The following is a 25987-nucleotide window of genomic DNA, read 5'->3' as shown; positions in this document are numbered from 1 at the left end:
ATTATCTAGTACCTAGAAAATGTCCAATTATTCTTGGAGTAACTTTTCTGAGATTTTTCAAATTAGTTTTTATCACCATGTTAGCCTTATTTAGTACAAATTCAAGTCTCATGTGAAGGATGTTCTTTTGCTGAATTTTTGGGGATCACACATGTCATGATTAGTGATGGGGTCTCTATGGTTTTGGAGACTATATGTAGTTCATGTTGTATTTTACTTATTATGGGCGAATCTAAAAAAGAGTTGGACTAGGCTTCAGTTTGTATCAATCTCAATTCAAACATCGATAGATTTGCCCACCTCACGTAGCCCACTACCCACTTGCTCTCTGAATTTGTCCTTGTTTCTTATCATGGTCAAGTTTATATAGACATTGCGTATTTCATGTGATTGTTGCGAGACCCTATCTATCTCGTGATGAAGTTTTGTCAACTCATGTGAATAGAGGAGTTTACATAGACTCATAGGTTATTTAAAATTAAAAATCCGAATGTCCCATGTTAAAAAAAAAAAAAAGGGAGAAAAAATTTTCGAAGCCACCCATATATAAATCATAAGCTTTATGTATTTATTTTACATGCACAGAGAATTTATATTTAACACACATTTAAAAGTAAAAACTGTAAATTTTTAATATTAAAAATAAAAAAGAACCCAAAATTGAAAGTTGAAACCAAATCAAATCAAATCAAACTAAAGGAAGGTGAATTTGGGTTTGGTAGTAACAAAAGAGAGAGATATCATTACAAAGGTTTTAATTAGATAAAAATATTAGCAGAATATAATTATCTATGAATTGCAGGTAGCATTATGTCATGAATTTAGGGAGAACTCTATGCATGTGCTAATACCATAATAATATATAAATTATATATAATAGGTTTTTCTTAATTAGATAGGGACAGATTTACTTGGAATCGTATCTCAACGTCTCAAAACGAACTCTTGTTGATGAATGTATTGGACAGCTCAAAGCCAAACAAGCTTCACTAGCAAGCTTTAAGTTGCATTTTTTTTTATACATATATATAATTAATATAGAGGTGGCCCAAATATTGCAACACAATTTGGGAACTATATATATTTGCTGACAAACAAATTTTTATATGATTAACTTAACATATATACACAGGAAGGATAATGATGTGATTTTATTAAACAAACTTATTTTCTTAAAACAATAATAATAATAATAATAATAATAATACAGTAAAATTGTATAATTTAAGGATTTTTACCACATGGCTCAAGAAAGGAAAGGAGGGAGGGGGGGCATTGCATTTTAAGGGACAGCACCCAAAAATATGCAGCAACATGACAGAACATGCCTTGCACTGATGAAACATGGGTGCCTAAAGTAACCTTTGAATCCCCCATATTTTTGGAGTATAGGGCAAGCAAGTGATTATAATTAATTGACTAAAAGATTTTGAAAATTCCTTGCTTAAGGCATTGGTCTGTCCCTATCAGTGTGGCCTGTATGTAGCCCATATATATGTCAACCATTCCCCTACATAATTGCTGCTGTTCATATTCAACAATTAATTAATTAATTGTTTGCTTCAATATGCCTATAACTATGAGAGAAGAGACTTGTAAATTATTAGTGCGCATATACATATACATATTTATATATATTATAATTTTAATCTTTTCTAATTGCTTCCGAGATGCCAACAATGTTACGGCTGGTGTCACAACTTGCCGCCTTGCTAGCCGTCGCATAGGTTACAAGGCTTTGACGCTGCTGCAATAAATGGCACGCTTGCCAAGTGGAACTGGGTGTTGTATTTTGTTTATTTTTTCCATCAATAAAAATGTGTAAGATATGATTGAAAAAATCCATATATATTATATAAATCTCAAAATTTGCGTGTTTGAATTTATTTAAAAAAAAATTAAACTTTTAATAAAGTTAATTTTACCTAACTTAATTTTAACGTCATTTAAAAATGTTTAAAACTTTACTCAAATGTTCAACTCCAAAAGAAGAATACACGATGTTTTTTATTTTCTCATACTTGACTAATTTTGTAAGTGTTACGTGCTTACAAAGTAATCATGTGACACCATTTTTTAGTTAGATTATTTTAAATATCATCGTAATTATTTTGTATCATTAAACTAACTAGGACGCGGCATTTTTGTGATCAAAAAATAGTATAATTTTTTAATAATAGAGTTGTGCTCTTTTTTAAAAAAAAAAAAAAAAAAAGAGAGTTTGCATCGCATCAATGAAATAGAGAGGTCAAGAGCAATTGGAAAGGTGCACAAAGAAAGAAAGAAAGAAGAAAGCAATTGGTGATATAAAATTGAAGTTGGAAGGGGGAAAAGGACAAATCATGCTTGAATTCCTCCCTTGAAACGGGGAGGGGGGAGCTCTTAAAAGAGCTTAGTTTGGAATTAGCTGTTCAGAGGCTGTTGCATTAATGTATATATATATATATATATATATATATAGATACCCAACCAAGCCCAAGAATCCAAGCTCCGCGCCAATGGCCGTCGGAAACTGCAACGGACCAGAAGCTCCGACCAAAAACATTGCCGTCATCTTCGGAGCAACCGGGCTCGTGGGGAAGGAACTCGTCAAGAAGCTGCTCTCGAAACCCAGATGGAAGGTTTATGGCGTTGCCAGGAGGGCCGATCAAGCCCTTTTCAAATTCATTCAAAACCCCAATTACCAATTCATCTCGTGCGATCTTCTCAACCCTCTCGAAACCAAGCACAAGCTCTCTTCTCTGCGAGAAGTGACCCATCTTTTCTGGGTCACCTGGGCGAGCCAGTTCCCACTGGACAGCCAAGAATGCTGCGACCAGAACAAGGCCATGATGGAGAACGCCCTGAACGCCATTCTCCCCAGAATCAGCTCTTTAAAGCACGTTTCCCTCCAGACCGGCGCCAAGCATTATGTTTCGATTGGAAGCGGGTTCCAAGAAGGTGGTTTGGGTTTTTTATATGGTGAAGACAGCCCGAGAGTCGGCGGTGGCAAGAATTTTTACTACGCGTTGGAGGACTTGCTCCGGCGTCGCTTGGCGGCCGGGAACGTAGCCTGGTCGGTCCACCGGCCTGGCTTGATATTGGGGAGTTCAGTAAGGACTTTGTTCAACTTCATGGGTAGTTTGTGCGTTTATGGCGCCATTTGCCGGCATCTGAATCTGCCATTTTTGTTTGGGGGGACAAGAAGGTGCTGGGAGGAGATGTACATTGATGGGTCCGATGCTGGGTTGGTGGCTGAACAGCACATTTGGGCCGCGATTAATGATAAAATATACAGCTCCGATGGCCAGGCATTGAATGCCATTAATGGGGATAGTTTCACTTGGAGAGAAATCTGGCGGGCAATGGCGATGAAACTCGGAGCTGAAGTGCCTGAAGAGATGTTTTCTGAGGATTTTGTGTTTTCAGAGGCAATGGGGGATAAGGGAGAAGTTTGGAAGGAGATAGTGAAGAAGGAAGAGTTGGTGGATACGGAAATGGGGGATTTGGCGAACTGGGAGTTTGTGGATCAGTTATTCCGGTGCCCGATGAAGATGACGGCGAGCCGGGAGAAGGCCGACTGGCTGGGTTTTCAGGCGAGGTGTGATGATACGTTGGAGTGTGTACTGTATTGGGTTGATACGATGAGAGATGAGAGACTAATTCCATGGAAAGGGATCTGACTCGATTTGTGAATTATGATGAATGTGGTGAGCCACAAAACTGGCTCTGCTTGAAATAAACAAGAGAATAAGTGTTCTTGGCAGATTAACAATTGGGGGTTGAAAATGCTCTGTTTTTTTTTTTTTTTTTTTGGGGGGGGGGGGGGAGCATATATATTTTAATTTGTTTATTATTGATTGATGGCGATTGGTAGGAGTGGGTTTACACTATTTTAATTGAAATTGTCTACCTTAGCGTCGCCTCAATTTTCTGATATTGTCTTCCGAGTGGTAGAGAACCAGGGAGTTATTTCTACCCTTTTCTTCTCCATTAATCCCTCCATTTTGCAATGAATAGGCTTTTTTTTTTTTTTTTACCCATTTAACCCTTGCATTAGTAATTGGATTATATTTTGGTGTTCTCAATAACTAGATAAAACTGCCACTTTAATGCCTAATTGACTAATTAAATTGGGATAAGATAGATGTGTTAACATTTGAAGCAAATATATTATTATAGAATAGTGATATTTTAAACAAAATAAGTGACCCAAATTGTGTGCCGAGTGAATAAAAGGTTAGAAATGCTCTTGTATTGATTTTCACAGTATCAGTGAATTATGAAAATCAATGTTGGAGCATTCTAGTCATTTTATAGACTGACGCACAGTTTTGACCCTTATTTCCTTTAAAATATCATTATCCGTCGTTACACTAACATCTGTTACTTTTATTTTAATATTATAATATCAACTGTAACACGAGCAGTCAAAGGGTAATTCATCCATTGCCATGTGAACACACACAGACACTTTTATTTTAATATTATAATATCAACGTCACATGAGCAGTCTAAGGGTAATTCATCCATAGCCACGTGAACGCACAGACAAAATATAAACGAAGAGGCAGTCAATAGTGTCTCGTGCCAATGAGGCATATTATGTTTTTGGGAATAAAATTTTAATATTACATGTAACATTTAGTATTAGTGATTAGTTAATTGTCAAAAATTATTCATTGCATGATAAATAATAATTATTGATTAATTGATCATTAATATTGAGTGTCACATATAATGTAAAAACTTTGTATCTAAATGGCGTTTTGGTGTTTAGTAATGCAGCTAAAATGATAAAATTCACTCGGGTTTGGCTCTGCACCCAACTTGCTAAGACTGAGACTCATAAAATCGAAGAATAGTCGGAGTAAAATCCTAGCTAATAAACTGGGAAAAGCAGCTTGGGGAAACTGTCCCAGAAGAACTTGCATGAAAGATATTTACAATCGGTCGATATCTAGGAAACAGATAAGGAAATGTTCTGTTTTGGAGAGGCCAAGTAAATTCGATGCACTACTGATTGTTTCTCCGTTTATCTTTTCTGAAAGTTAAGAACTTTTACAGAAATGGCAAAGACACTAAAAAAGAAGATACAAAAGCCGATAAGCACTGCCGCAGAAACACCAATCATGCCAGGGCCATAGCCAAAACTAACCTCTAAATATTCTTTCACGGTTCCCTTGAAGCCAGGTCCTTGAATCATCGTTTCCACATCCCCAAGCTGAGAGGTGATGGCACCTCGTAAGGTCCATGAAACTGGACAAATGTAGTAGAACCAGATCCACCATCCTGGAATCCTCTGTAAAGATAAAAAAAAAAAAAGGGGGGGGGGGGGGGGGGGGGCGCTCTGTAATTGATTCAATATATATGAAAGAACAAAAAAACATAAAGAAGTTCTTTAGGCACATATGAGTATAGATATAATAATACTCACTGGTTTTGGAACAAGAAAGCCTGATAGGAGATTCCATAGCGAGTAAAATGCTGAAGAAATGACCGCAGCCAAGTGTTGGGTAGGTGTCAGACCAACAACCATCATGCCGTAGAAGGTGAAGTAGGTGAAAGTGAGAAACATGAACAATGTGTAGAGGAAAAATTTCCCTGCAACACATAAATTCACTTCAACTACATTCTGTTTATTTTGCTAGGATATATAGCACATCAAAATTATCAAATATATAGAAGCATATATCGGGCGACAACAATGCAATATGCATAACTAGAACTGAAAGAAACATGGCCTTAGCATGCTTGTTTAGTCACTAGAAAAGTAGATACACCGTGGAAAGGAAATCCTATGCCTGCAGTCAATATCAGTTCTGTCAAAAAATTGAATGTTGATGACAACATGTTACGCATAAAGATGCTTAAGAGTGAAATCAATTGGGACTCGTATTCATTTGAACACGAATTAAAGATTTTAGCATTAGATACATGGAACATAATTTACACTTGTTTCCATCAGACTAGGCTGAGAGTCTTGTCATTCCTAAGAGAATAAAAGAAAACACTAATAAAACAATAAAATTCTAGTATTTCCAGTGAAATGCACTGCAACATGTTGACAGGAATTTAGAATTCCTTTCATATGTTTTTACAATTTCTTTTAGAAAATATAAGAGAAAAAACTATATTGATAGATTAAATGGCACCTTTACATTGGAGTAGTGATATTTTTCTATAGTTCTTCTATTTTCATATTTTTGTTATTATAAAGTGAATACTACCTTAATATTATACTAGTGACACTTTTTAAATATTTTCAGTTTTTAATTACATAACAAACATATCTATATATATATATACATATTATCATATTCGTATTTTTTTTTCAAATTATCATATTTTATATATGTTTTCACATCTTTGTCCAAACTTGTTATATTCCTAACAAGTAACTACGTACGAAATACAATCATATTGCCAAGCAAAAACAAAAAAGAAAACAAAAATGATCACATTGATAATGACTGATGGGCAAAACTACTAAGCTAAGGGTGTCTTTTTTGTGACCTAGGTTAAGGTTTCATGTGTTTGAAACACTGAAATAGTCACTCGGCCCAAGTTGAGAGCCTTGCCACTTTTGCATTTCACAATATTAGTGATAAAGGAGAGTAATATGGCATCTCCACAAGGCCCACCAAGAAGAATTTAGAATCTCACCAACTGTCCTTTCAAAGTCTATCATGAAGTATGTAATTATACCAAATAGCATTGTCTGCACTGCAATGTATGGTATCTCCACAAGGCCCTGCAAGTGAGAAAAATTGAAGATACTAATTCCCAGTTCACACTGTAATATGAAACATAAATTTCGCACGTAGATCAAGAAAACGAGTAAATGAGAAAATTGAAGATACTAATTCCCTGTTCAAACTGCAACATGAAACATAAATTTCACAAGTAGATCAGGTAAACATTGTTTGCAGGTCTACTTTGCCTTATGCCTTAGCAAGTGAATTCATGGTCCTAGAAGACTTGGATGCCTTAGTATCACAATCAAGAGTCTTAGCCAACCAAACTGCTGACATCTCCTCTAGGATGGCAGAAGAATCCTTGTATTTGTTAGATGACTATTGCAAACAAATAGACTATAGACAAGATGGCTCTATCAAGATTTGAGCATGGAAATTCTTAAAAACAAAAAAAAAAAATTCCCGCCTGTATCACTAAGAATGATAGGCAGCCTTTCCCAATAACTTGAATACAATTTGCATCTAGGGTATTCTTTTTTTGCTAGTTTTTTTTTTTTTTCCCTTAACTAGATGTAGGGTATTCTTTTCAATCAAAATAAAGGACGCTTCAGTATCATGGAACTCACCTGGGCTACAGCATAAGGAAATGGGGAGTACATTCCAGCTGCTCTCTCCCTGTAGAAAACAGTTCTCTCGATTGAAACAATTGGTTGTACCGATGAAGCATTACTGACCCCAACAAACAAGCATGAAGCATAAAGAGCTCCAAGAATGACATATAAGTTTTGAGCTGAGTCCCTGCACAAGGTTAGAAATATATAAGGTAGGTTTTAGGGAACAAGAAGAAAGTCGTTATGTTGGTTTTAGCTCTTTGGATAATCAGCTCAGTTCTGGTTTTAGCGTTTCATCCCCTGTTTTATTTGAGGATTTGTCTTGGTGTTCGTCTTTGTTGTTTCAGAGTGTCTATTGGTGTTATGTAGGGGATCTTGCTCAGTTGGTTAAGGTATTCTTTTCTTTATTTGAATTAATAAAATTTTACCTTCTTTCAAAAAAAAAAAAAGAGAAAAGAAAACAAGAAGAAAGTCATGGGACCATTTGGTTACTGTTTCTGTGCTTCCGTTTACTTTTGCATTTGTCTTTTTTCTAGTCTCAAAAGCAATGAAAACTTTGGAACTATCATTATTTCATTTTCTGTTTGGTTCATTTTTGTATGAAAATAACTTTTGCAACAAATGAAAAAGATTATGTTATTTTCTAAACCTTGGATATTTTGGTTAGAAATTTTCCAAAAACTATTTTAGAACCAACTCACCCAATGGACTCCACTAAGGTTATCGGTTTTAAAACTAGAAATATTTTACAAAGCCATAACCAAATGGACCCAGTAAAATTCATGTTAGCTGAATGGCAACAAATGTGACAAGATAACTATAAAAGAAGGTTGAGGCTAAATAATTGGAAAAGAAGGCCCTGTTCCAAGAAAACAAAAATGATGTGCCAAACATTTGTAAAGCTGATAACACAAGGAAGTCGTGATTTGCTAAAGCTGGTTTCTAGATATTAAAATTTGTTTAAGAAAGGTAAACAAAATCCTTCCTAATTCATCCTAGGCTATGATTTATTTCCTCGTATCATTTACCCATTTTATTAGGAGATCCAAAAATCAGCTAGTATATCTTGAATTATTGATAGTATAATCAAGGCACAAGAATTTTCAAGTGATTGGTACAATCAGGGCTCTCTGGGCACCACACACTCCATGGAGAGACTGCTGTTTAATCACACACCAGTTTTTATATAAAACACAATGAAGGATAAAATTGAATCCAAAGCAAAGTATTTGCTACAGCTATCTGGAAAAAAAAGCTTAGTGTGAAAGCCACATAAAATAAAACATACCTTTTTGAACCAATATCCCAGAACACTGAGCCAACTATAAGTCCAGTCAAGGTCGTAAAGAATAATCTCACAACATTGTAAGACGGACTTCTCCAATAAACAAGGTTTTGCTTCCAAAAGCAATATCTAAATTGGGAAACCGCATCTTGAGAATAGGTGGAATCAAATTTCAAAGGCTCTGAGTCAGGAGGTGGAGTACTCATACGCTCAATGGAAGCTTCAACCTCCCTGGATTAACAAAGAATTAGAAGGAAATTTAATCCAAACCACATAAAATACCAAGACAATCTTCTTTTCAGTAATGACACAAATATCAAAATCATACCTAAACTGTTGAGAGTTTCTGTAAATCTCTGCAAAGTCTTGACCAATTCTCTGCTCTGCTGCAGGTGTACTGATCTCAAGCATCCATGTTGCTGGATTGTAACCATTAGCAATAGGGGGGATTCCATGAATTCCCTATAAAAATGAAAATAAAGATCAAGTTAATTGATTGATAACAGACCATAAAAAGTGGAGCAATGGTCAAGTATCAGTGTGCCAAATGATAAACTGAAATTCAACACCAAAATCAAAAAAGCTATTATGACAAAACAGGAAAAATAAAGAAAAGATGTACCCAGTTAAATCAACAGAAATATGCAGGTAAAGAGTTGTTGCTAGCAAATTGCCTTCAAAGTAAGCATTTTAGTTGTGATTTACGAATTCTATATTTCTTGAGACTTACTTTGCAAGTTTACTTCTGTAAAGTTCGGGGGCTGAAGAATAACCATAGAACAAAATATTTAACATCAACTCTCTCTATTCACAAAAGAAATTCCACTTACAAGACACTGCAAACAATCAAGGTCTGGACTATGTGCTCATAGAAAATAGGATAGCCAAATAGTGGATATATTATTAAGTAAAGGATAAGAATACCAAATTCAGGAACGGCACAAATTGCACAACTTTTTCTGGCTCCAGCTCTACACAGGGTTATCCTGAGTTCCATACATTCCAGTAAATAGTTCAAGAATACTCCCAGATTTCAATATTTACAACATGAATGTAAATTGCTAGCTCAGACTATGGGATTATGCTTTTCCGGAGATCAAAACAAACTCTTAAGGAAAACTTCAGTTATGCTTAGATCAGCAGACTGAACATTTGACTCCATTTTCTTTTGATATTCAGCGGTATCAATGGGGTTGTCTACCGGGGATATGATGATGTATTTTGACATTTCATTATTTTGTGGATATGAGGTAAATTCACGGTATCATAGTCTTGAAAGTTTATTTGTAAAAATTTGGACTATTCAGAGGCTTTGCATGCAGGCTCCTAAAGGGCTCCCACCTCCCCAGGGATCCGCACCAGTGACGGCCCCTATTAGTGGGTTGTGACACTCCAGTCTAATAAGAAACAATATTCTCCAGTCCAAAATTAGAGCCGGCATCTGCTGATCCTGATTATTCTATCATTGGACTAGGTTTTAGGAAAACCAAAGGAATGTCAACAAAAGGCCAGCCTCACATCAACAATTGCTTAATGCGAAATTGAACTTAAAACGTATAAATTTTATTCCTACGAACTAATGATGGTTCCCTTTTTAACATGAGAATGAACCAGAGACATGGGAATTGGAGATAATATAAAAGTTAATATAAGTAGCATACCTGGAAATAATTAATCATAGACTGTGAGTTCACGCCAAGCTTCCCACCGTATATTACTCGCCCTCCTCGTTTCATTAGTAGTAACTGTGCATCCAAAACCCAATAGCGACAGTTCTCGACATTTCAAAATAGCAATCAGACTGTTTTCTTATGCATCCCCCCCCAAAAAAAAAGTGTAACTAACCTCATCAAATGCTTCAAAAATATCAATACTTGGTTGATGTATGGTGCAAACCACTGTCCTTCCACTATCAACAGTATTACGAACAGTTTTCATAACAATTGCTGCAGCTCGTGCGTCAAGTCCAGATGTAGGCTCATCCATAAAAATTATTGATGGATTTGCCACAAGTTCAACTGCTATTGTCAAACGTTTCCTTTGCTCCGTAGATAAGCCACTACTACCAGGAAGGCCCACCACAGCATGCCTTAGAGTGTCAAGCTCCACCAATCTCATCACTTCTTCAACAAACCCCTAAACAATATGGCAGTGAACTGTTTTATCGAGTCAAATACAACAAATGAACCGCAGGCAACATTATGGTGGAGTGTTCAGCAGAAACTAACATGTCTTTTTTCTTTGTTCACTTCTTTGGGAAGTCGAAGACAAGAAGAGAACAAAAGAGACTCCAAAACTGTTACTTGAGGAGAATGTATGTCATTTTGTTCAACATATCCAGAAATCCTTGCAAAAGAATGCTGCTCTTTTGGGTATCCTGAGATCCTAATATCCCCTTCAATGTATCCACCAGTCTTCCTACCAGCAAGGACATCCATCAAGGTGGTCTTACCAGCTCCACTTGACCCAACTAATGCAGTGAGAACACCTGGTGAGAATACTCCACTCACACTTGACAAGAGTTGCAACTTCTTTTCCTGTATTCCTTGTGAACTCATTTCCTGATAAGATTAGGCTGATCATTCAGTGGAATTAAGCAAGTGGCCATGGAAAAATAAACATTAATTTCTTGTGAACAACACCTTTGGCATGTCAACGAAGTAATTGACATTATGAAATGTCATTGTTAAGGGTTGAAAAGGGAGAATCATTCCCTTCCGTTTAGCCCCCTCCTTGACAGCAGTTACTGGATGCAATCCAGAATTGTTGATTCCTGCCCAATTACATGCAAACATGAAAAAGTATTGGAAGTGAATCGTCCAATAAAGCAGCCAAAAAAAGAATAAGAAAATTGTTAGTCCGAGGGACAACTCTCACCACTGTCTGCACCTCCCTCTTCCATCAAATCATCCATAATCACTGCCTGGGCTTTTTTGATAGCTGAACAGAAAGAATAGCAATGATTAAAGCTAAATGTTTGACAAAGTTTGTCTGATAACACAATAATAGACACGATATTTGTAAACAGGAAAAAGTGTCCAAGATGTACGTTTGAGGTAAGTCAGGGCTATAGTAGCCAGGATATTGAAGAGCACAGAAAAACATAATAAAACACCAACTCCAAGCCAGTACCAAAAACTATCACTAGGTAGACCATGTGATTGGAGTACATTGTATCCAATTGTAGTGTTTCCAAAGGCAGATCTCTGCAAAATAACATCTTGTTTGGTTAGTTAGATCACTGAGCATTGAATTATAAAAGTTGATTTACGGATCTGAGGGATGTCCAGTTGTGTGAAGATCATAAAAGCACACCTTCATCCATCTTTGAGCACTAAATTCATTAACCGCAATTGCACGTTGACAGTAGGACAATGGTGACAACCAAAATGCCCAAACCCACCATGGCTTGATCATTGCTGAAAAAAGAGGGACTCCATCAACAAACGGAAGGTAACCTAATTATGGATTTTATCTGATGAAACGTTAAAATCGCACCTTTTGGAATGATAAATCCGCCCAACAAGAATATAACTAGCATTGAAGCTGACCCAAAAGTATTGGCAACAATCATGTCACGCGCAAGAGAAGCCATCATCCGGAAGAGACCCAGTGCCATTTGGTGCGTCATGAAGAGTAAGAACATATACCCAAAAAACCTGAAACATTTAAAATCTGCCGATGAGAATAAGGAAATACAGAATTATTGCCAATCTAAGGTGGACAAATAGGAGATACCTTCCAGCACCAGGAGCAAGACCAACAGAGTAGTATACAACACAAGACCATACAATGGCTTCAATGACCGAGTAAGGTACCCGCAAAATCCAATTTGCAATTGACCAAGCCCATGCAGGATGAAAGAAATTATCTCTTTGCTTGTAAAAAACTGGAAGTCGAAATATCATCAGCGAAAGCTCAGACATTCCATTGAACAACATATGTACTAGCGAGAAAAACAGACAGGAAAGATACAGGTTGGCATTTGTCTCATCCGTGGGATGTAATCTTGTCCGCAAAAGTACCGTGCATGTTACAAACCCTACAAATGCAACCTAAAAAATATGGAACAAAATTATGAGGGAGACACTGTAGATATAGTTCAACAGGACAACATATATTTTATAACTATGCAGATCATCTTGGCACAACGTGGAGATCTGTGGAACACTTGTCAGTTATAAGGATCATTCTTCTGCCAAAATAAAGTATTCCAAAAAAATTGACTTTACTGTTTGAGAGGAACATAAAAGAGATTTTGCTACATGCTTTGACACTCTCTAACAAAATATTAAACTTAAAAACTAATATAACAAACTGCAGAAGAGACTTCGTTTTCAATAAGAAAAGGTGTAAGAAACTGTTTACAGTGAGGCTCCATATAAATTGAAGAACTTGCATAAAGAATAAGGAAAGCTGCTTACCCGTTTTTTGTAACTAGCTCTAGCCATTGGGTGCTTATGGATAGACAAAAGTGAAAATCACATGCAGGTGGGTGACATAAGCGGGTGAAGCATATGGACAGATGTCTGTGTGGCTTGTATTTTATGCATGCCACAATTTTTTACTTTATTATCCTCTAACCTAGAAAACGGCTGTCAAAAAGGTTTAAAACATGCAGGCTCCAATATTAAATGACTTAGCAAAACACGAGACAAAATGGATCAATTGTTATGGTGACGGTTGATTATTAATGGCTGGCATGAAATTTTCATTTATGGTGGCTGTGAAGCAATTGTACAAACAGGAGCTGATCTCTCGATTGGGAAAAGAACTCACTAACAAAAATATACGGTGCGAGATATTTTGGGGCTGTGGGTTCTGAATAGTGTCAAGCCACTTTTTATTCTCCATTTCATTTTCCTGAAGTGAAATTTGTTTAATCGTCTTCGGCTGTGGACCTAGGCTAAAAGCCGAATCATGTTAAACTCCGTGTCTCTATTTTCTTCCTCATTTGCTATTTTGTTTTATATACGTTGTTTTTCCAATTGATCCAACAGATCGATCTGTTAGCCTCCACTTACACACAATAATCCCGTATTATAGCAATACCAGATTCCAAAGCAGTTCCCACCAGTAGACAAAGTGAAAATCAGTTGCAGAGACACAGGTAGTGGTCACAGGGGTACGTAGACACAGCACGATGGTGAGCAATATAAGTCATGTGTCATAATGTTGTCTAGAAGAATTTGCGCAAATATTGAGTAGTCACAGCCAAACTCTGGGCAAAGAGACAAAGACGAGGGTGAGCATCAGGAACCGACAAGTCACTTTTGCTGCAGATTTGGTCAGTGGGCCAAAAACAACATTAATAGATCAGCCCCGTCATGTGAAACCATGTAGTAGAGAACGACTACCCAGGAGGAAAGAAACATTTGCATGCTTCCTTCTACAGGTTGATGCATTATTCGATATATAATCTGGAGATGCCAAGAGGCACATAACATGCAGGAGTTGTTGGAATATATGGCAGCATGTATATGTGTACAGCAACAACAGCAATGGCCGAAGAAGACGGCACAAGCACTGCTGCAACAGACTGGAAAGGACAGAGAAACGACTTAGATCGAGTCACACCTCAGCGTTGTCCTGAAGACAGAATCGCCCTGTACCCGCGACAAGCAGACTCCGACGATTGCCTTAGCAGGATGAAACGATCTCTTCTGACAAAACGGCAGCCACGGAGAGCCGAGCTAGCAGAATTGCAACAGGGTACCCTCCGGGACGAAGACTGACTGAGGAAAGGAAAGACGGCTGATAATTTCGCTCATATCATCTGACGGAAGAACGAAGACCCGACACCGTTACAGAAAACCAGCAGTCGAGAAAGCCGCAAACAAGTTGGAGAAAAATCCAGAAAAGTAGTCGGGATTAAAGAAAATATATATATATATATATATTATTAAATAAATTTATAGTAAAAATATATTATATTTTTTTTCTTTTTAAACCTAAGCAAATGACCGCCGGCGGCACGCACGTGTGGGCAAGGAATTTAGCTATCTCCCCTTGGGGCCCAACCCCAAGGGAGGAGTCTAAATACGCACACAGGCACATATACACTCACATACAACAGGAATTTAGCTATCTCTTCCTCTGGTCAACTGAAGCACAAGTTTTCATGGAGGGGGAAGGCATCAGGAGTCCCCAGACCTGCACTGCACAGCCACCACCATGAGTACTGACTGCACAAGAGTGTGAAGGAGCTCCCTACATCCTTGTCCTTGACCTAAGCGGGTGTTAGGGCGGTACACAAGTGTTGGAGATATGATCAGATTAGGGAGTTAAATTATCACCTATCTAATCATATCTCTAACAACAAGGATTTGGGTACAGTAGACGCTGGATGTGCATATCACTGTCTGGAACTACTTATGATATTCAAGGTGCCTCAATGGATTGCCAAAGACATGGAGAAATCATAAACACATATTGTTCAGTGAGGTTCGAAAGGAATTTTAGCACAGATCCTTCCTGCTCCAGTAAATCAGCAGCTGGTCACACTTAAGAGATTCAGCCAAAGAAGAATTTCGTTGCATATCTGATTTCTGGAGCAATGCATTTAAGTAATTCTAAGACGAGTATGCCCTCTTCTTTTGAGGGCAATCTCTTTCATTCATAATCCCCAACACCTTCACATACTATAGTTGCAAGTACAGAGTTCTTTTTTTTTTTTTTTTTGCTGAGAAATATGGCATTCATTTTAGAACAAAAGACATGTCTAATGCCATAGTTTGATCACAATTTATTATTCTCATTTTTAAAGCCAAGGATTTGATGTGTGTTTATATCATTGAAGGAAATAAGCAAGCCCGATTCCAATCTAAAAAGAGAAATCATGAGATGTGGATAGTAAAGTAAAGCATACCTGACATGTTCTAAAAGTATAAAGGAAGCGATGCCTACTGATCAGCAGCAGCTCTCGTGAAAAGCATGACAAGAAAAGTTCCCACTTGGATACGGCAAATTTCGTCTTGGACAGAGAAGAAGGATGATTCTTGAGTTTATCATATTCAACAGAAAGAAAGGAATCTATGGACCTTCCATATTTAGACATTCTAAATACTTCTGCAATTTTGGAGACAGGAAGGAAAACATATGGTTTGGAAGAATCAGCCCAGTATTGTGCTTGGTCCTTTCTAGAGGTCACCTAGAATTAGAATAAATCAGGTTAGGAGCTAGGAAAACCTCAAAACAAATTATTATCGGAAGATAATTACCTCTTGAAGGAAATCTGCAACTCCCTTGCGAGGTGGCAATCGAAAACCTAATGATTCAAAGAACTCTAAGGCTTCCTCTCGAGGACCTTGATACACCAAGTACCCATCTGATAACAATATCAGTTCATCAAACAGATCAAATGTCTCAGGTGCTGGCTGAAGAAGAGCCATTAAAACTGTGCCTTCCATTTGGTGAACAAAATTCCGTGTACATTTGACAATTTGGTATGTTGTAGAGCTGTCTAGTCCAGTGGAGATTTCATCCATGAAAAGGGTTTTTCTTGGCCCAACAACCATTTCTCCTGCAAGAATGCTGAATATGAATACTAGAGGTTGACGAAAGTCTCGAGTATGACAGCATTACCAAAGATGTGATTGAAACTTGAAACAGCATGATGTATGCAAAAATGGCAAAAGGTCATTGTAACTTGAACATTATTGTTATAGCAACATCTTTCAAGTCAATTTTTCCTTCTTTTTTATTCCTTCTCTTTTTCTTTCTTACATTTTGCTAAGTAAACATATCAGCTAAGTCCGTTTTCAATGGATATATATAATCACATGCATAGTTACTTGGGTCTCAAATTTTGCTTTCACCTAATGTGCATAGTAAATTGGGTCTCAAATTTTGTTTTCAACTTATAACTCTTATGCTTCATTATTGAAACAAGCTTAAAACCTTAAAAGCTTGATCAATTTCTATTGAACATGAGGAGAATAAAATATACAGATTACATTATACTTTTTCTCCTATAAAGTAAAGAAAATTTAGGTTATTTATCCCCTAAAAACTATAAAAATTTATCTCCTGACAAATAGAAAAAAGATAAAACTTTAAAATTGAATAAAACTTTAAACTTTAAAATTATCTATCTGATTTAAACTTCAACCGTGCGCTCCTCGGCCTCTATATATCCATCATATTCCCTTTTTAACTTTGAATCTTCTAATCTCATCCAACAATCTTTATATTTATATATATAAAAGTATGATAGTTAATTTACAAAAGAATTTTTTCCCCCAAAACTTGCATTAATTACTAAAAGTAGCAGTAATTAAATGATTGTGTTTTCTAATAAATTAAATATAGTAATTAAATTAAAAAATTAAGCATATGAGTTTCGAATACTATTTATAATATTTATTTATAACTTAATTTTAAACTCAATTAATCTTCTCATAATTAATTCCTCAATTAATTAAAAATAAGTATTATTTTTTATCAATATTATTAATTAAAAATATTTATAATATTATTTTTGATTAATTTCTCAATTAATCTCTCAATCAATAAAAAATAAATATTATTTCTGAAAAATATGAATAAACAACTTAAACTATTAATTAAATCATAGCAAATTGTTCATTTGTATAAAATAAAAATAATTTGCATTTAGTACTTATTATTCTAAATCAATTGGAGATCTCCTATAAAGTACCTTGGAACTTTTCATTATCAATTAAATAAATATTATTAATTAAAAAATTGAATAGATAATTTAAATTATTAATTAAGTCATATATAGATATATAATTTCTCAATTATTAAAAAATAAATATTAATGTATGAGTTTTTAAATGTTAATAAAGATTTAACAGATCACATTTGCAAAACTATGCAAGAAAACTAATACACAGTGAAAGAAAAATAAATCAAAATTCATATTTTCAAAGTTTTGTTATCATTGCAAAAATTAAATTTCAAGATCAAAAATTAAAATTTTCAAATGAATTTTTAATTAACATTGAAAAATCCATGTTTCCTCACATTTAGAAGTTTTAATTTATATTTATAATTTATAAATAAATATATAATATAATAAATAATTTTATTTTAATAATTAATCAATCACTATCTTTAATTTAATATAAGACCAATACATGAGTTTTTTAATATTAATTAATATAAATTTTTTAATATTAATTAAAAATTTATTGTGATTACACGTACATCACATGGGTGAACACTAGTTATATTTTAAAGGAAGATATGATTACAATTTAGAAATTATCCAGATCAAAAACAAAATCTGCATCACTAATTGCCTGATATTTTTGCCCCTCTAGTGGAACCTTAGTTTGCAAAAATTACCTGGAAATATAAAAAGTTGAGTCAATTTCCAATCAAGAATAATTACCATTTTCTTCAAATCTACGAAGGTGTAACATTTTCATATGATAGTTTTCTGGTTATCTACAACGTAAAACACAAAAATAACGAAGAACAATTATGAGCTAACTGGATGAACCCAAGGAAATTCTATTTGATCAAGGCAAAAACAGGCATTTAAACAGAAGTATTTAATTTTCAACCGCATTCAGATTCAAAGGACAGTTTTTGAGTTGTCAACATGCTGAATATGCTCTCTCCTAGTGTTCAATTATATTGCATAAATATTACTGCACCTGTCTTATAAAATTTCAGTATCCTGATTTCTGTGATCATATTGCTATTACGTGCTCATGTGAACTGTGAGTTAGCACTTCCACTTCTTCAACTTTCGCATCCAGTAAACAGAAACCCAGAATTGTTCTAAACCACATTAAGTTTATAATTTGAAATTACGGAAGTATAAGCAATAGAAGTGGAAGAGTTCAACTTTCCAAACGCAGGATGGAGGGAAGGGTTTAGGGGAGAGATAAAGACCTGTAGTAACTCGTTTTCTTTGGCCACCTGAAATACCCCTAAGCATGTCATTACCGACGACCGTCTCTGAACACACGTCAAGACCAAGCACTTTCAATATGTAATCCGTCGAGATGCTATGCTTTTTACCACCAACAGACGATGCCTGAAGTTAGAATTTGTTCAATATATGAATGATTGAAAGAGATTGAACAAAATGAACTACGAATAATAAAATGGCAGCCATGGTTAAAAAATATAACCTTCATAAAAGCATCTATTTCAGGAGTTGGCCTTATATTCCTTTCCTTCTCTAAACGTGTAAGGTCCGTCATGAATCCTGAAAATCAAAGATCAGAAGAAATGCATTGTTCAAAATATGGTAAAACCTGGAGAAAACCAAGAAACAGCACTGCTGCAATACCCTTGAATAACATATTAAAAAAAAATCCTGGTCAAATAAGCGTGAAGTTGAGATTGACAAGCAGTTGAAAGCATTGCCTTCGATTGCTGACCTGTAAATTTTTATACGACCTTTGCTGTTGCAGAATCTATAATTCTATTGACTGGAGACTTGCAACACGGTTATTGATGGAATGATATAAAACATAGATAAACTGATAAAGAATAGATATCCTTACAGACCATAAAAAGGCCAAAGAAATGGAGAACAGCAATATAAGAATATCAAGGAATTGAAACAGAAAATGCAAGGGACAAAAGAAACAATTAAAATGACTTTATTTTCATGAATACATAGATGAAAATAACAAAACCAAGTTGACAAAACTATAAATTAATATGAATTTTTTAATTAGAAAGAGCAAAATGATTAAACTGGTCTGAAACCATCATTTTCCATGTGGTAAAAAAGATCAACCTAGAGACTTAACTTTGTTCTTTTATGTTGTTCATAGATAAACTGAAGGAAATCGTTCATTGAATATATGAGTTACTAACCAAGCAAATAAATAAGCATACAAGTTTATAAATGGCTAGACTGAATCGGCTTGGGTCAACTCTCGCAAATGACAGTCCAATAAATTGAGCAGAACTTGTTTAGATCAAAAGATGTCCATATATTACTGAGGAAAAAAAAAAGATTTGCAAGTGTAAAGGGAGTAAATGGACTTATGTTTATCTATGTTTCAAATTTATATCAAAGCCATGAGTGAAGTTGCTGCAGCAGATATTGCTGTGGGATTGGGCAACCTAGTGGGTCACCAAGAAAATTTCAGGACAACTCCTGATTCTGTGCTAAACTTCAATGGATCAATCCTTGACTGATCAATGTTTCAAGAACTTGAAGATTTGAAAGGCAAGTCAGGTGGAAACTAAGTGCATACAAATTAAACGAAATTCATTTAGTTAAAAAGGTAACGAAAATTGGTACTGCCGAAAGGCATGTGATCAAATTTGTAGAAACTATTGTATCACAATTTATGATTTCACTGGAGTCAAAATCAATTTCAAATTTCTTTTACTATAAACCAATTTCATCAACAAACCCAAGACAAATAATAGAAATTTCTGAAAGATAGATGGCTAGGTATCATCTGAGGGACTAACTAAAAACACAACACAAAATGCAAAAATCATAGACAAGATTGAGAGAGAGAAGAGGGGGGGGGGGGGGGGGGGGTGGCGGGCATGAAGATGCCTAGAAAGTTATGAATCAACTAAAGCACTTCACTATTAAATGAAAAAGTACCAAGGAGGATTTGTGATGATTCATAAAAATCAATATGGTGCTGTCAAAGTTTTCTTCTTTTGCCTACTTGGATCACTATAAAGGAACAAAACTTTCTTTGACGGTACATGGGACAGAAACAACAACTTTCCATTGTCCCTAGACCAAAATGCATAACTTCATTGAGAATAAAAGGAAGTAGAGAAGAGAAGAGGATCTGACCAACTTATGGTCAATCAGAGACTAAGAATTAGGATTTTTGGCCTTTACGACGAACAATTTCCTTCCTAACCCAATCTTATAGTACCTCTCCTGTGCTACCATCACTTGGACCACCCCTTCGTCAACCCCTAAAATATTTATGGCAATGATATTCTTCCAAAATGGCATCACAATAACAATAATTATCGGACACTTAGAAATTTTTGTTACCATTCCTTCTTCTTAATATTTTAGTACACATGAGAAATTTATTAAAACCCTTTTCTAAATCTTTCCCATTTTCACTAAGACATTTCTAATACTGTGGACAAGGAGAACCTCCTCAAATGCTCTGGCTTTTTGTTTATTATTTACGATTTTTAAGAACAAATTCTCAAAAAACTTTTATACATTATGTCAATTCGGATTGTGGATACACACAAGAGTGAAGGCCTGGAGGTTACCTAGAAGGTTCTAAAAGATTCTAGGGCTTTGTAGAGTATTCTAGACTTCTCTTTGGCGGTTCTAGGAGGATGTGGAATGTCCTAGATTATTCCAGAGGTCTCTAGAAGGTCCTAGGTTTTTTGGGGTATCTAAGGTCTTTTAAGTGCTGAAGGAGTCCAGAGGAATCTAAGGTTAATTTCCCGGGAGAATCTAGATAATGCTAGATGGTTCTAAGCAAGTCTTTTATATTTCATGGTATTCTTCTATCTTTTAGATGTTCTAGAGTTGTTCTTGTATGTCTTCTTGTTTGTATTCTAGAGAGTTCTAGGGTAGTTGGTAGATTGCTTTTATGGAGAAGGTTCTAAAAATTGTTTCATTCACTTCAAATGTGATACTAAACACCTTTATATGAATGGACATCCACACCCTAAACACATTAAATTTATCACTTTTCAGGCTTTTATATCTGTAAACAGTATGTATACATACATCTCGGTTTTACTTTCCAATTTTTTTCGTGTTTCACTTGTGTTGACAAAGGTTATTGTATTTTTCTAAATGAAACAGCACTGTGAACAGAAGATCGACACTTGAACATGAAGGCAGAAAGTTTAATGGTGTGGTAAATAAGTATCTAGCCATTTTGTTGACCCTAAGAAAAGCTACACCTGCAATAAGCAAGCACCAAAATTGATTAACACCACCAAAAATTCTCAGAATTAAAAGAAACCAATATGGTTCACGTAAAACAACTTTGAGTGACAATGGTGATCTTTAGGGACACAGAAATATTTTACATAATGATAAGATAGATGATCAGAAAGAAGAATAGAAGATCATTATTTATGCGAAGTAAATCACTGAGTGGAGCAGGGAGATGAGAAAGTGATGAAAAACTTTATCCCAGGCCATTGAGGACAGCAGATATACATGCTAGATAAAGTCTGTTAATGAATTAAAGAAATAAACCTGCAATGCCTCCGCCAGAACCTTGACATCTAGCTGCAAAGTCCAGAGTTTCTCGGACGGTTAGTTCTGCTATGTGGTTATCTGTTTGACTTATGTAAGCCGAAGTCCTCTGAACACAGAATTTGTCAAGCTTATGGCCATTATATGTAATACTCCCAGTTTTCTGAAACCAAACATCACATTAATAATCCAAGAAGTAGATGCCAATCAGTAGAAAATTCAGAAAGGATTCTTCCACCTTCTTAGGAAGGTCCAAAAGAAAGCAAAATAGAGATTTAACAAACCCCTATGTTCTTCTGTTTTAGATTAATTTTCTCCCTCCTACTTGTTACTAGGTAGAAGTGTGAATCAGGGAACCGGCCACACCACTAGATGAAGATAAATTAGTGCGTTGTATAACAGCTTCCGCAGTCCAATTAATGCACTAAGTGTGCAAGGATAATAAACAACTTTAGACCTAAAGGAGTTTTCACGCACATGGGGACCTCATGAATTCGATAGTGCAAACCTTTAAGGTAGGGTCAAGTTTTCCTGCAAGAGCTAACAGCAATGTGGATTTCCCAGAGCCTGGGGGGCCCAAAAGCAGTGTCATCCTGGCAAAACTCAAAAACCTTTAGTACCTTCACAAACAATTCATCAGGGAAAAGAAAAGAAAAGGAAACAACAATAGCGAAAGAAAGAAAGTTGACCTTATCAAGCAAAAAAAATAAAGAAAGAAAGAAAAAGATATAGTGTTCTGTGTTCAAATCAGATAGGGATAGGAATTAAGAGTTTAACAAGACCATGTTGATGCAAGATGCACGTACCAGCTTATTGTCGGAACTTTCATTTTGAATTAAATTTCATACTGGTCTATTTTTAACTTTTGTGATGTGCCAACTAGGGTTGATGAAATATTAGCGTGGGCATTGGTGTTACTACAGCCCTTTGAGATTTTACCTCCAGGCATAAATCATGTGACCCTCCTCTTAGAAAGACATCCCGTGATATTCTTGAGAAGTCTAGATCCTCCCATGGACAATAAATCATTTGCCTACATCTGCTTCATTTCAGTTGCAGTTGACAAAGTAATTGAAAACCAATGGATTTGCTTCACAGAAAGTAAACTTTAGGTGACCATACGGGAACTTGAAAACTTGACCTGCCAGTTCATACCATCCAACCACCTCTCTGTTCCTAATTCTTGAGGTAACTTTTTAATCTGGTGTATAATTCAAAAGGCCCAAATTTTCTTTTATGCTGCTTCTGAAATTTCAGTGCCAAACTCAATGGCTTGTGAATAAATAACTCTTTAGCATGAGCAATGATTCCATAATGATAATGAGAGAGAATGAACTCTACCTTCCTGGTTTCACGAACCCACTGATGTTGTTCAATATGGTTAAGTCATGCATCTTTGGGCGAAATATATGCAGACCAGTCAAGATATGCTGCAACATGGAAAAATATTTAAACAAATAATGATCGGCGGATTCAATTGGAAGGAGTTAAAATTTGGCAGTAACAAGAACAAACGTTGACCAAAAAATAGAGGAAACGCCATACCTCAATATGGTCTCGAACATTATTGACCAGAGTAGGCAAAGCTCTCGAGCCAACTTGAACCTTCGCTCTGACATTCAGATTCTCAAATCTCACTTCAATTTTTGGAACCTCTATTCCAACTCTGTTACATGATGAAAAGATTCACAGGGAAACAACTCAGAAGTCACCAGAAATTAGATGACCATCTATTAGAATTTGAATTCCTGATCTTCTAAAACTTCTATATGAAAAATATCCAACCAGACTGATGGAAGAGGAAATTTAGAGATAATAGCCCCTCTAGTTGGGACTTCTAATTGGAAATAAGAACATGATTTTGCTGCTTCCTGAGTAAATTTCGGGTTGTAATTAAAGAAACAATGCATGAACAATAAGGAAATAGTAGATCGCATATAGGGTGCAAGGAATACCAAATATACAATCAAGAAATTTCATAAAACTTCCAAATATACAATCCATCAATTTCACAAAACTTTAATGTTGAATGTAGGAAATTTTTATATTAGGAATATTAAAATGTGAATTAATCATCTTTTGACACATTTTCTGAAGATGATGAACAGTGAATAGCACGTCTAGTAAATCAAAATTAGTTTCAATTTTTCTATACATACAATTTATGAATTCTAAAAAACCTTCTTAAACTCAACTTAGTAGAAGTTATTGATGTAAAAATTTTTGTTTGTTCATATATACGAATTTTCTTATAAAATTATCACTTGCTTCACATCAAATAAGGCTAGGGCGTTAATGAATTTTCAAATATTGATCACTTGATAGTTTTTACATTTACATTCTCCCAACCAAGACACAAATCTAAATATATATATATATATATATATCACCAGATGGTAGCTTAACCTATGAATAGTAATTTTTAAGATCTTAAGTTCAAATCTTGTATGTTTTTTCTTAAGTTTTCATCATATTTCATTAAGTTTAAGAGATAAAGAGAGACTATCACAAAAACCTAACAAAATATGATTAAATTTATAAACAGCACGAAAATATTTCCATTAAATTGAGTGAATCACATTAGGACTAAGCTGATAGATAAAGCATCAAATTAGGTAGGATAGGATCTACCAAAAAAACGATGTGCATTGATGATCCAACCTTCAGCAACATATACACACACATAAGCACATACACGTACGGATAAAGAGAAGAGAAGATAGAGAGGAGCGATTGATAAACCTTTCGAGACGGTCTTTGATGGCGGTGAGAAGCTTGTAATTGTCCTGCTCGGTGGTGGCCAATGCCTTCTTGACGACGAGCTCCCGATCGCTGCGGCCTAGCTTCCTGACGTCGACCGCCTCAATCCTCTCCCCGTCGCTGTCCTTTTCCGTGGCCGGCTTGCGCAACAACGCGAAGTTGGACCGCTTCTGCGACGGCAACCTGGCCAGCGCAGCCCAAATAAGCTCGTTCTCGTCTTCCCTCAACAACTCCGCATTCGACGCCCTGACGAACGTCTCGTTCCCGTCCTCCACATCCAATTCTAGGTACTCGCTCCCGTCAGAAGCCGCCATATCTTAGTCTCTATACCTATCTCCGATCGATGACTTGAAGAGAAAGTTTCTTTTTCTCGAGTTTTGGAGAAAACCGATGAAGAACAATATTCGCCAGAGCCTGCAACTACTCACTCTCAAAGAGCTGTTTGGCTCAGCGTTTTTATCGATAACTTTTTAAGTTATTTAACTTTTAAATAAAAAGTTTGATAGCGTTTAAGTTGATAATGTGTTTGGATAGATATGCTTTTAACTTATCAATTATTAATTATGTGTTTGATTTGGAATAACTGATAAGTTATCAAAACTTGATAAAAAGACTAAAATAGATATAGTGTTAAATGATATAAAATTTTATCATTAAATATTAATAAATTATACATAATTATTAAAAATATATTAATACAATATTATTATGTATATTATATATGTTATATATAACAATAATATATATTATTATGTATTATATATACATATAATTGTTGTTATATATATAATATATATATACACACAACGATTGGCGTAGAGGAGATGACAACGACGGGTAGCTACGATTGGGACAGAGGAGATGGGGGCAGTGGTCGATGGGGGCAACAGCAGCTTGCGGCAATAGGTCTGTTGCCGATGGTGCGACCCACCATAAAGAGGCGGCTTGTAGCGGCCCACGGCAGCCCAGAGGGGCGACGACAGTATTGGGCGAAAAAGATGAAAATGGCAAGAGGGAGGAGAAGATGCAATGGTGACAAATATGTAAATATGTAAAATATTCAAGGACAAATTGATACTTTAATCGGCCAAGTTAGTAGCATTTTTTGTAAAAGTCGGGGATTACCAACTTTTGCAAAATGTTATTATAACCACTTTTAAGTTGTGTAGCTTTTACACTACATATGATTGTCAAACACTTAAATATAAAATACTATCTAACTTATTAACTACTTATACACGACTTATAAGCAGTCAAACTGTTAAACCAAACAGACTCCTAGCATTATATATTCCGGATGGAAAATGCTTCGACTTAGGGACGGTTTGGCTTGGCTTTTAATCTGACCAGAATGTGGAGGGATCCGTGCTAAGTTTGAAATAACGATGTTGCCACTACAAGGAGAAGTCCATCGTTAACTACCCGGCACACGTATGAGCGTGAAGGTACTCCATATCCTTTTAGTTTCAGTCAGTTTTATTGGCATGGTAAAATGCATCGAGGG

General features: G+C 35.6%; 2 protein-coding genes across 3 annotated transcripts; one reads left to right on the top strand and one right to left on the bottom strand.

Moving 5' to 3' along the window:
• The first annotated feature begins 2462 nt into the window (after positions 1-2462).
• On the top strand, positions 2463-3802 carry LOC127796859 ((S)-8-oxocitronellyl enol synthase). Its single transcript, XM_052329265.1, has one exon. It carries the CDS (start codon positions 2499-2501, stop codon positions 3660-3662), a length of 1164 nt encoding a protein of 387 aa, XP_052185225.1. The 5' UTR covers positions 2463-2498; the 3' UTR covers positions 3663-3802.
• Positions 3803-4849: 1047 nt separating this feature from the next.
• On the bottom strand, positions 4850-24857 carry LOC127796796 (ABC transporter G family member 31). Of its 2 annotated transcripts, XM_052329198.1 has the most exons (24): positions 24466-24857; positions 23269-23389; positions 23065-23153; positions 22232-22316; positions 21724-21886; positions 18683-18759; positions 18441-18585; positions 15794-16095; positions 15442-15723; positions 12312-12628; positions 12072-12232; positions 11889-11992; positions 11623-11779; positions 11451-11513; positions 11216-11346; positions 10802-11134; positions 10419-10709; positions 10235-10318; positions 8902-9035; positions 8577-8804; positions 7304-7475; positions 6646-6733; positions 5417-5583; positions 4850-5281 (listed from the first exon to the last, which is right to left on the bottom strand). In XM_052329198.1, exons 1-24 carry the CDS (start codon positions 24795-24797, stop codon positions 5015-5017), a joined length of 4293 nt encoding a protein of 1430 aa, XP_052185158.1. In that variant the 5' UTR covers positions 24798-24857; the 3' UTR covers positions 4850-5014. The 2 variants fall into 2 exon arrangements, with proteins under 2 accessions (XP_052185158.1, XP_052185165.1); XM_052329205.1 differs by lacking the exons at positions 22232-22316; positions 23065-23153; positions 23269-23389; positions 24466-24857 and adding an exon at positions 22008-22147.
• Between the last annotated feature and the right edge of the window lie 1130 nt (positions 24858-25987).

Source organism: Diospyros lotus, chromosome 1 (genome assembly GCF_014633365.1).
Source record: "Diospyros lotus cultivar Yz01 chromosome 1, ASM1463336v1, whole genome shotgun sequence".
NCBI lineage: Eukaryota > Viridiplantae > Streptophyta > Magnoliopsida > Ericales > Ebenaceae > Diospyros > Diospyros lotus.
This window is presented reverse-complemented; position numbering and strand designations above follow the sequence as displayed.